This window comes from Rattus norvegicus, chromosome X, assembly GCF_036323735.1.
Source record: "Rattus norvegicus strain BN/NHsdMcwi chromosome X, GRCr8, whole genome shotgun sequence".
Classification (NCBI taxonomy): domain Eukaryota; kingdom Metazoa; phylum Chordata; class Mammalia; order Rodentia; family Muridae; genus Rattus; species Rattus norvegicus.
In genome coordinates this window covers 125,941,958-125,954,477 of record NC_086039.1, presented here as the reverse complement: position 1 = coordinate 125,954,477, position 12,520 = coordinate 125,941,958, and the positions used below count along the sequence as shown (strand labels likewise).

Sequence of the window (12,520 nt, the reverse complement as noted above, 5' to 3'; positions counted from 1 at the left end):
GACTTTCAACTTGTGATTCTTCTGCTCAGGCCTCCTAAATGCTAGCATTATAGACAGATATTAAAAAGCTCAACTGGAAGAGCTTGAAGGGGCTCAAGACCCCATATGTACAACAATGCCAAGCAACCAGAGCTTCCAGGGACTAAGCCACTACCTAAAGACTATACATGGACTGACCCTGGACTCTGACCTCATAGGTAGCAATGAATATCCTAGTAAGAGCACCAGTGGAAGGGGAAGCCCTTGGTCCTGCCAAGACTGAACCCCAAGTGAACGTGATTGTAGGGCAGTAATGGTGGGAGGATGGGGAGGGGAACACCCATAAAGAAGGGGAGGGGGACGGGGATGTTGGTCCTGAAACCAGGAAGGGGAATAACAATTGAAATGTAAATAAAAAATACTCAATTAATAAAGATGGCAGAAAAAAAAAGCTCAACATATATTCTTTACTCAAATATTCTTCCCTACAAAAATAGCCCAAATTCTTGTACATAATGATCACTATATTACTTATACTTTTTCAGAGTAGCAAAGTCATACTCTAATTTATAGGATTGCCTTCAACATGAATACTGCCATTTATAATGTCTTGGTAAAAGTTTTTAAAATTAAACTCTAATCGGGGCCCATTTTAGCCATAATAATGTCAAAATTTAAAGATCACAATTCATCAAGATAACAACTGTCATTGTGCTCTATCAAAATATAATAGGGTAGAAAACAATGAAGACAAAACTGGGGGAAAAGCACATGAAAAAAATGTAGTTCTTATACTAATTACTCAATGTATAGCTCTTACATTTTACCTAAAATTATCAACTATATACTACAAGGCACACAAAATGGTGAAGTCAGAGCGTAAATTAAAGTTGGAGAGAAATAGATAAAATGAATAAAAGCAATAAGTTATGTGCAATTCATGTGATAGTATACAAGCAATCCCAGGGCTCACTGGTCAACCAATATAGCTTTATCAGTGAGCTCCAGGCCAGCACAAATCTTGTTTCAAAGGAGAAGGATAGCGTTCTGAACGATGATATTTGAGTCCAGTTTGTATACTTGTACACACATATACACATATGTATATTTATAAAAGTGTAGGGGGTGGAGGAGTTTTTAAACTTATGAGATTTATAAGTCAATAAGTAAACAAGCTTAATTAGGTATTCCAAAGAAAAGGATGGACAGAAAATTAAGATTCATGGAAATTCAAGCAATAAGTAAAGTATCAGGAGATTGGTTACTTGTGCAGCATGGCAATGGCTTCTCTGGTTTTCAACTGATCAAGTCCAAAAGTTAAAGCAAAACGTCGAGCAAGTTCTTTTATGCCGCTAAATGTTGAGGATGATCTATCAAAGTTATAGCCATTTTCTTGTATCATCTCATTAAAAAGCTGTTTAGAAAAAAGAAGGAAGCCTTAATATTTTTATAAATATGAATTAACATAAATTGAGCATATTTTTGAATTAAAATATAAAAGATAAATGACATATTGCATTAATGACACCTGAAACACAAAAAAATCCTAATATGAATAGGCACAATTGTGTCACATAATACACTTAAAATAGAGAAATCATTATTGGTGTCTTGAACTCAATAGTTTATTTTTATCTAAACACCAGTCAATATTAATTGGGTACAAACACATAAAACAACAAAAGGAAAGGAAAATCCAAGGTAAACTTTAATACAACTGTGTTCTATTTTTGTGGTGCTGGGTCTCATGAATAACAGCCATTGTGTTGTTCACCTCCAAGTGATTTACATTCACATTATGAACTTTCATCATAAGATAGCAAAAACTTTTGAATTGTGATATCCTCTAACTAAGCAATTCTAAGACTTGATCCAAAATAGTATTTATGCATAATATTTATATACAAGAATATTTCAGTGATAACAATAAACTTACAAAAGATTTCAAGATTTGCTAAAAAAACTATAATCTACCTATAAAATGGAATATTATTAACTATTAAAATCCCAAATATATCTATATAGCAAGGAAAAGAAAAGGGTTATTTCAAAGAGATAGCTGTACTGCTGTGTTCGTTCTGTAACATCATTCACAATGAGCAGGGGATAGAACCAACTTCTTTGTCCACACATGAATGAATGCCATGCATCACATACATTTGCTTGCAAACAAACAAAAGAGAATATTATTTAGCCGTTAAAAGGTAGAAATTGGGTCAATTATTTAAAACATGGATGAATGCAGAAGATAATCCATCAAAGGAAATAAGCCCATGAGTGCACTTACTGGAACCTAACAGAGTAGAAGCCAAAGATACAGAGAATAAAGTGATTACTGCTACAAGCCAGGACACAGGAACAGAAATAAACAATTAGGATGATTAGGTGCAAGAAATTAGCTGTCCAATATAATGAAAACAGGTAACAGTGACAGAGATATTAAGGAAGTGGCTAAGTGGTAGAGCATCTATCTGCCTACCACACAAAGGACCCTATAGTCCACTAAAAACAAAACAAAACAAAAAGAACAAAAACAACAACAAAAAATGCATATAGGCACACATATTCATACATTGTTTTGGCTCCTACAGACTAACATCCACAAAAATCCTGTATATTTAAAAACTGCTATCCAGGTAACAGGGGCACAGACCTCTTATTCCAGCTCTTAGGAGGCTGACACAAAAGGAATTTTAGGTCAGGCCTACCTAGGTAGGCTACATGGTGAGACCAAAGCAAGATAGTTTAATAGGTAAAGATCTTTTCAACACATCTGATCTAAATTTGATCCCCATAATTTATAGGACAGATGAAGAGAACCAACTTCCCCCAAACTATCCTGTGCTCTTCCCATGCACAATCTGTCCCATTTGTACACAGGCCATCATACAAGGAGGATGGGAAGATGGCTCAGTGGATAAAATGCTTAGTATGCAAACATGAGGACCAAAGTTCAAATCTTAAACATCTAAACAAAACACAAGCAGATGTGGAAGGCTGTCTGTAATCCTAGGTGAAAGACAGGTTCAGTGAAAGACTCCACTTCCATAAAGGAAAAACAATCAAAGACAATAGTCAAGAGTCAATCTTTGGCCTCCACACTCACTACTGCACACAGGTATGTACATGCATATACATCCATGCAAACACACTCAACACAGATATACACCAAGAAGAAACACACCAATAGGGAAATTGCTTAGAGTGGATTAAAATGATCTTACTGCAAGTTGTGAGGTAACGAGTGAGCTAATTAACACTTCACATGTGTGTTTAAACTTCATGTAAAACATACTTCACTAATGATGATAAATATTTTGGATCGGTACTTGTATGGATTGTCTGTCATGTCCTCTGCCCAGTTACAATTATTACCAATTTGATTATTGATAGTCAATTGTGTTACGTAAAGCTGATACTTACCTGCTGCAAACTGAGAATAAGAGTCTTGGCACACTGAATTTTGTCAATCTGCCTTGTTTTACTCATTGTTTCTTTGATGATATCGCCATAATCGTTATAATACTAGAAAATGAAATTGATGCAAATTAGAGTTAAATCTCTTAAAATGATTGGCCAATAAGACTAAGTTTAGGTTAATTCTACAATCACAAAGCAACACATGTATTTGTACGTTTCAATGATAGGAAATCTGTAGTAGTACTGAAGGTTTAAGATCAGTTCTAAAATATCTTTAACTTAAAAAAATTGAAAAATCCAAACTGTTTAAACAAAGCAGGTATGAAATAAAAAAAGTTACTAAGTTATACTGAGTTTCAGGGCTAACACTAACTTTCTTTAAAGACAATAAATATAATCAATTACTCTAATTGTTAATGAGATAGGTCACCTTACTAATTTGGCTATGGAAACAATTAGCCTATGAACTATTGAGTCTAAAATTTGCATTATATATTACATATTTGCAATTTTTCTAATTTAAAACAGTGGCTTTAATACCTTTAAAAAACTATCAAAGATAAAAGAGGAACATACAAGAACAAATTTACTATTTTTTGAGATGTGTCACCAAGTAACTCTGGCTGTCCTGGAACTCACTCTGTAGACCAGGCAGGCCTCACACTCAAGAGCTCTGCCTCCTAGGTGCTGGGATTACAGGTAAGAGCCATCATATCCAAATAATATATACACATTTTTGTCATTTCTACCATTTAATAAAGTTGAGGAGAGGGCAAATATAGACATACAGTATAAACATCATTCATCATGTCAAATGATATAACTTTAAAACTACTTTTAAATGATGCTACACCTCTTTCATATAGTAAAATATTCTAAATGGAAAATTACTTAGGCTTTAACAGATTACATGAATTTTTATCTGTAGAAAAAAGATATTGGGTGTGATGGCTCAGACCTTTAATCACAGTATTCCGGAGGCAGATGCAGGTGGGTTGAAAGCCAGCCTTGTCTGCATAGTGGGATTCAAAGTCAGACAGGTTAGCTAGAGGAGATAAAGTTATGTTTAAGCATGAAATACTGTCCTATTGTGTACTTTCACAGTCACCTTCATATACTGCTTGAAGATATCCGCAGCTGTGTTCATCTCCACCACTGTATATACAATTAGCTTACAAAATGCTGCAAGTAAATTTCTCCTCTTATGCAAAGCTTCAATTTTACTGGCTTCATCCTCCTGCTGACCATCTGGGGGAAGGGATCCAATAATCATTATATCTTGTATTTTACTTCAATCATAACTTAACATATACTATATACTTGCCCCCTTTTTTGGAAATTTAAAAGTGGAAAACATTAAAACCAAATTTAAATTTGCAACTACTCAAAGAATATACTATATTTTTGAGCTATCAAATGATCATCATGGAAAAGGAACAGATGTAATAAGTAAAAGGAATTAATTATTCATAAAGTGAAGCTCATCTAATGCATTCTTATACTCTCCCAACAGGATGATTCACCAAAAAGACTTGCATATTCAAAAGTAGGTAAAATTTCCCTCTGGGAAAGCAAATCTCAGAAAACCTCGACTGTCATTTCCAAAGATGGTCTCGTGCTCATTTTACCTCTGATTCTTTCTCATACATTCTTCTTTATCTAGGTAGGATCTCGCTTTATTACTGTGACTGGCCTAGAACTCTCTAAGGAGATCTTGCAGTCCTTGGAACTCAGAGATTAGATACAACTCTATCTGTGGGACAGACTGAAGGAGTAGACAGGAGAACAGACTATGTTCAGAGTGTGCCAGCCAGCCTGATACTGCAATGGTGAACATGGCTACTGTCTGAAAGGTGAGAACTGTTAGCTATATACCCAAGTTAACACACATACAGTAATGTAGGCACACTCACATACCAAGAATTTTCTTATGGACAGATTTCAAATCAAGAACCCGTCTGTTCCACTTTTGTTTGGTTATTAGTTTTTTTTTTAAGCGATATTAGACTTTTCAATATCTGTATTAGATATATTTTTGAACAATTAGTTGGTCTATATCCTGTTAGCCTTTCAATACAAGATTCTTAATATCTGAAAAACACCTCTGGTAACCCCGACACCAAATGGGAAATTTTCTACCTCAATGATTTGGGGACACTAATGACTGAAAGTAAAGCATCAAAATGGGGGAGGGCGGCAATGGGGGGAGGGTTGGGAGGGGAACACCCATAAGGAAGGGGAGGGGGGAGGGAGATGTTTGCCCGGAAACCGGGAAAGGGAATAACACTTGAAATGTATATAAGAAATACTCAAGTTAATAAAAAAAAAATGCTGAGTCTATATTGTATCACCTAAGTTACACCCAAAAGCTCTAAAATCAAATTAGAATGTAAGGTAGAACATCATCAAAAGTTTTACCTTAAGTATACACTCTCATATGTCAAATCAGTTGCACAGCAATTTAAAAATGTATCGTTTACATTTTGAAAAGTTAGACTGAATGTTATAAACCGTTTTTGGAGACAGGGTTTCTCAGTGTACTCCTGGCTGTCCTGGCACTCACTCACTCTGTAGACTAAGCTGACCTCCAACTCAGAGATCTGCCTGCCTCTGCTTCCTCAGTGCTGGGATTAAAGGCAAGGGCCACTACCTTCTGGCCTAAGTAACTTAATTACTATTTACTAACTGACTGACTACCATCATACTGGATAATTTTTACATAATTTTCAATCATTAGTAATATTTGCAAAAACTCAAAATATAGACTACCTCCTAGAGACTAAGCTGTTCAAACGAAGAGCATATATATATATAAATGAAGAGTACTGCCTACCACAGACCTTCACAAGTGCCAGCTACCTTTATTGGTGAATATTATCAATGGATCAAGTTTGGATACATTTCCTATCTATCTATCTATCTATCTATCTATCTATCTATCTATCTATCTATCTAATATGGTATGAATTACAAATCAAGGATGTAATAGTTCACAACATCAAGCATTATATGACAACTGTATAGCAATAAAATGGCATGTTGGTAGTAAGCCGATTAAGCAATGAAACTATTTGACAATCCATGGCTAAATTGTAGTATACAAAAGCAGTCCGCATTCCAACTCCTTCTTACATTTATATATGATAAAAGCACCTACACTTTTTTCAAGTAAATAAGTGTATTTGTTGCAGCAATCTATAATCAGGGGAAATTAGAAATAATCAAAATGCCTAACATTAGGAAGTATAGGAAATTCTTATATTCAGTGGCTGAGAAAAATTTAAAAGAGTATGTTTTAAAACAGAATTTGTCTGAAAGTTAGCAACAGAAAATTATAGTAAACTTCCAAGTACGGAAATATGTGACAAACAGCAAACTTCTAACACTGGGTACTTCTAGGTAAGAGGAAAAATAATGATATAGGTGATGGGTCATGAATTGGAATATGTTTTAATTCTTTTAAAACACAGACACAGGCACAGCCACAGACAAAGATGGGTGGACATGTCAAGGAATTGAATTTTCTATAACCTGAAGCTTCCTTTCACTTGGAATGGTCAAGTCAATATAACCATCAACCTGTAAAAACTGTATTCCCAAACTTATCTACAGTATTTTAGAATGAAACTATGGAGTTTGCACACAAGTTATAAAAGAGACTCATCTTTCCATATGTACTTCAGATGCTGGTGTCCACTATCGTTGCCAACCAGTTGAACTTTTTCTTTATTGGCACACTTTATACAACCTTCTACTACCTATAAAATTCATTAAAATTATTTGATTTTGGATGTCTTTTCCACTTCTTGAGGAAAAGGACAGTCTCATATTTCCTCATCTCCAAGTAATCTAGTAACCTGTTGAACAAGTCTTTGTCTAGTTAATAGTGAAAAGTATACCTAAACCACCAGCTGCCAGTGAAGGATGAAAACCCAAAGGTGTAAATGTTCAAGCCCACGCAAGTTTTGACATTGTTGTCTACATTAGACACACTTATAGCTACTCTGACATACATGCAGCGGGAGTACCAAAGGGTAGACACCCTTGACAAACTTTTCTACATGGATATTTATTCACAGTTTTGGTTACTCTGGGCTTCTCAGTTGTATTATAGTTAGGGTTTTATTTTGTGAGCAAGAAGCTCTATATTATTAAATATGGGCCTCAAGCCAAATCTTGAACTTTATGTTTATTTACGAAACATAATTTATCACATACAGTGATTAATTAATATATGAATAGAAATGTGTTGGTGCTTTGTTTTCCTTTAAATATAACTTAATAAATTGAAAAGCAGCTCAGCGCAGCTTGAAGGGGCTCGAGACCCCAAAAGTACAACAATGCCAAGCAACCAGAGCTTCCAGGGACTAAGCCACTACCTAAATACTATACATGGACTGACCCTGGACTCTGACCCCATAGGTAGCAATGAATATCCTAGTAAGAGCACCAGTGGAAGGGGAAGCCCTGGGTCCTGCTAAGACTGAACCCCCAGTGAACGAGATTGTTGGGGGGAGGGTGGCAATGGGGGGAGGTGGGGAGGGGAACACCCATAGAGAAGAGGAGGGGGAGGGGTCAGGAGGATGTTTGCCCGGAAACCGGAAAAGGGAATAACAATCGAAATGTAAATAAGAAATACCCAAGTTAATAAAGATGAAAAAAATTGAAAAGCAGAAAGTACCAAATTTTTCATGACCTCATATTTGATTAAGAGATCTGTCATAGCAACTGGAATATGAAGAGTAATTTTTTAAAAGGCTGAGTGGTTTGATTATTGAATTGTAATTATTCTAACTGTCCCCATAGTCAAGTTTCAAACATTATTTCTAACATTCAAAAATGATCACAAAATACGAAAGTCTGTGATATATGAATACACAATAAAAAGTAACATAAATGTCCTTTTCTCCTAAAATTATCTGTATGTGGGCTTTAGCTATTTTAATCCTCACAACTGTTAGGTAGATGAAAACATAGTGAGAAGCATGTACCTAACTTAACATCATATACTCTATAACACCATCGTACACTCGGGACAGAATGAACCTTGCTTTCATGTTGAGTTTGACTACCTGCTGTGTCATACTCACACACACACACACACACACACACACACACACACACACACACACACACACACACACACAGACACACACACGAGATTAGGAGAATAAAATTACCTGCACTATTACTATCATCATCCTGTTCAATGAAGACATGATCCAAAATAAAGCTGAGCAACTCAGACTGCAATGAAGAATCAGGAGTATAAACTAATGGCTCTAACATGTCACGCCCTCCAGACATAATCTGGTGACTGAAGATCATCAAAATATCACACAGAATAGTGAAGGCCTGTTAAAATAAAGGGAAATGATGTTCAGTTTCTTATAAAATGTAATAAATAGAATAAAAAATGTATTTGGTTTAAGAAAAAAATATAATTTTCTGTATTTGAAATAATTTAAAAATTGTTAGTATTTTCTTACGATCCTAAAGCGGAAGAGCTTTATTTCTTAAATAACTAATAAGGCTTGCACTATACTATACAAGCAGCAATTTCACATTATTTTTTCACAATATTAATTGGGTATATACGATACCACACAAACACAGGGGCACAAACACGTGCAAAATAAGTTTGTATTAAATGAATATACCCATTTTATTATGGACAAGTTCAGTATAGTTCTTTAAAGCATTGCGTATTAGATATTCTTACTATTAAAATTTTTAAACGGGTTTGTTTGTTAAACACACCACCTTGGGATGGTGCAGCCTATAGAATGCTGGACCCTCTACCCCACGTTACACCAGTCAGTACAAGTCAGGATACTCTCTCAACCTGCTCCAAGCCATTCCATAGCTGAGGTTCCCTCTTCCCAGCTGAGTACTAACCTGTTCCTTAACAGTAGTATTCACGTTGGTTAAGTAATGTTGACATATCTGGCAAAATACCCTCATCTGTTTCTTTAAACGCAGCAAGTCCTCCTGGAAATAAATGTCACATGAATGTTTAATATACTGGAAAACAACTCAGTACCTCTTAAAATGCTTGATAACAAACATCATGAATACAACTATAAACTCTACTTGAATTTTTTGTTTAAATTTTTTTCTCATAATTACAAAAGAAAATAAAATCATTCCCCTTTTCCCCAAATTTCCAAAAAGTGCACATCAAAGTAGCCAGTATAAATTCTTAAGTAGCACTCAAAAGATTCTGAGTCAGTATACTACGAGGTAATTTGTAATCCATGTTTACTTCTGCATTACTTCCATGATAAGGCAGTGAAACCAGACTGCTTCCCAAGAACAGATGAATAGGTACAAAAAATGAAGTATGCATCCATAATAAAATTATGCCATTTATAGGAAATTGAGTGGAACTGGAGAACAGGATAATAAGAGAAATAAGCCAGAAAGACAAATATTCTAGTTTTCCCTTATATGCAGCATCTTGGAATACCTACTTCTACAATTTTATGCATATGCAATTTGTATAAATGAGTTTATTATAAATGTCGAAAAGTAACAATGACACAGGACTACAATAGGAAGGTAGTCAACAATGGAATTATAAATTTCACACTAAAATAATTTATGAAGTTTATTAAAATATAAAATCTAATCACTTTTTGCAAATGTTTTAAAGGTTCTAGGTCAAAAGTACTCAATTGTTCTACAAAATTTATCTTCTGGGTTTCTTTTCTTTTCTTTTTTTCAGAGCTGGGGACTGAACCCAGGGCCTTGCACTTGCTAGGCAAGCGCTCTACCACTGAGTTAAATCCCCAACCCCCAAAATTTATCTTCTTAAGGCCGGAGAGACAGATCAGCAGTTAAGAGCACTGACTGCTCTTCCAGAGGTCCTGAGTCAATGCCAGCAACCACATGGTGGCTCACAACCATCTGTAATGGGATCTGATGCCCTCTTCTGGTGTGCAAACGTACATGCAGAAAAAATTCATACACATAAAGAAATACATCTTTTTAAAAATTACCTTTCTATATTTTAAGAATTTCAAGAATTTAACAATTTTAAGAATATGGAAAGTCAAACTATGTAGTATTTCCAGGTGAACAAATTATAATCCCACAAATCATCCCTTGATGTAAAACATGTTCAAGTTTTCATTGAATATACAAACTAGAACTACGACTACATCTAGTAAATTAGAAATATGGATGACTTCCTGGACTTTGCTCTTCCTAAAAGTCTAAGAGGGCTGAAAGTAAGGGGTGTTAGTTAGTAAGAAATGCAGTGACGACCACATACCTTTGTAGAAGTGCTTTCAGTGATCTTAGCAAGCTGCCAAAGGATTACATAGTGAGCACACTGCAGTGCGTGAATAACGATCTAAGGAAGAAACACAAGGTCAAAGGTGAAATTAAGTCACAGCCTTTCACTGTCAAAGCGCAGCATATCCAGTAGATATGTCACATAGAAATAAATAAAAACCTGCTCAGGCATATCTCCATTTTCAATTCCGGTTTTCAAGAGTTTGTAATTACAAGCAAACAAATCCCACTTTGAAAGATCATGGGCACTGTAAAACAAAACAAAACAAAACAAAACCATCAAATTAAAGTATATTTTAAAAACTAAGCCTAACCATAGTGTTTCATAATATAATATGCCTTTAACAAGGGATTTATTTAGTTAAAAAGGAGGAAAAAAAGAATTTGAAAGCTTAATAACCCACAAAATACAGTTAATTCTGCTATACTTTTAAAAAAAGTCAAAAACTCACAAATCCAACTTACTTATGAAAAGCAGTGATCCTCTTCAATGTTGACAATACCTGATATGCATCATCTTCGTCAGGTTCTTCTCCCTATGAATTATTAATTACATATTAAGAAATACCAAAATAATCGGCCAAGTGGTGGTACATGCCTTTAATTCCAGCACTTGCAAGGAATCTCTGTGAGTTCGAGGACAACATGGTCTACAGAGTAAGTAAGTGCCTGGAAAGAAAGGGCTACACAGAGAAACCCTGTCTCAATAAAACAAATAATAGTAACAACAACAATAATAAGCAGCATAGTGGTACTGTTAATTCCAGTACTTGGAAGAGAGAAACAGGCGGATCTCTGAGTTCAAGACCAGTCTGGTCTACAAAGTAAGACACTGTCTCAAACACACACCCATCAAAGGAAGATTGTTTCTCAGTCATTTTCATTCAGATCAAGTAAAGAGCTACCAAATAATAAATCCTAGGCTATTGAAATGGTGACATCACTTTAGGAGAAAAAAAGAGTAAGAGACTAAAACCCCAAAAGAAGATTCATCATTCCAGACCTCTACCTGCCAAATTTAGGACAATGTAGCTGAGTCAACATAAGATTGTAAACCGTGGCATATAAGGAATGAGAGAAAAATAGAATGTATTTTTCTCTCCAATTATGTAATACAGTTATGAAACTTTTAAATAAGTTTTCTTCTTCCTAGTACTAGATACACTGCTGGTAAAGAAACACACAAGATGACAAGCAAGAAACCATGTAATATTAAAGGAGGTAAATAAATGAAAAAATAGTATCTAAGAGAAAGAAACAGCAAAACCATACAGAAATTGGCCAAATCTCATGATATATACAAGTTCTGACTGATCACATTTTAGAGATTATGAACCCAATTATCTAGATTACACAGAAATACACCATTTTATACTTTAATTTTTCTTAAAAATAAAAAGTTAACAATAGTTATTGATTTAAAATTATTTTAACTGCATTCATTCTGAGCACACAAGTTTTAAAATGTGCCAAATGTAGTAACTGTATGTGAACATTTTTATATAATAATCCAATTAGCAAGCCTTAAGCCTAGAATAATACTACACATAAAATGTTAAATAGTATCTGGAAATACCTGGGGGCCATCAATAACAAGGTGGTATACAAAAGGCCTTAGAATAAAGCTCTGGCTGGCCTGATATTCACTGTGTAGTTTTAACTCTTCTGTCTCGGGTTCCAGAGTACTAGGGTTATTATAATTGTTAGTGAGTGCATCCATTCTTACTGTTGGACTTTATAAAGTTCACAACTTCTAACTGCTGTGAACAGTATCAAGAATAAATGTCTGCCAAGACAAAGCAGCAGACAACTACAATCTTAG

At 34.9% G+C, this 12,520-nt stretch overlaps 1 protein-coding gene across 12 annotated transcripts in view; it reads right to left on the bottom strand.

Moving 5' to 3' along the window:
• The window catches only part of Stag2 (STAG2 cohesin complex component), a 131,550-nt gene that overhangs the window by 16,732 nt on the left and 102,298 nt on the right, over positions 1–12,520 (bottom strand). For all 12 annotated transcript variants that reach the window (XM_008773521.4, NM_001173507.1, XM_039099694.2 and 9 more), the window contains 8 exons: positions 11,164–11,234; positions 10,859–10,946; positions 10,676–10,756; positions 9,298–9,390; positions 8,580–8,754; positions 4,508–4,647; positions 3,403–3,504; positions 1,245–1,393 (listed from right to left, as the gene is read on the bottom strand). In XM_008773521.4, coding sequence (XP_008771743.1) covers positions 1,245–1,393; positions 3,403–3,504; positions 4,508–4,647; positions 8,580–8,754; positions 9,298–9,390; positions 10,676–10,756; positions 10,859–10,946; positions 11,164–11,234 — 899 coding nt within the window. The remainder of the gene's footprint in view (positions 1–1,244; positions 1,394–3,402; positions 3,505–4,507; positions 4,648–8,579; positions 8,755–9,297; positions 9,391–10,675; positions 10,757–10,858; positions 10,947–11,163; positions 11,235–12,520) is intronic.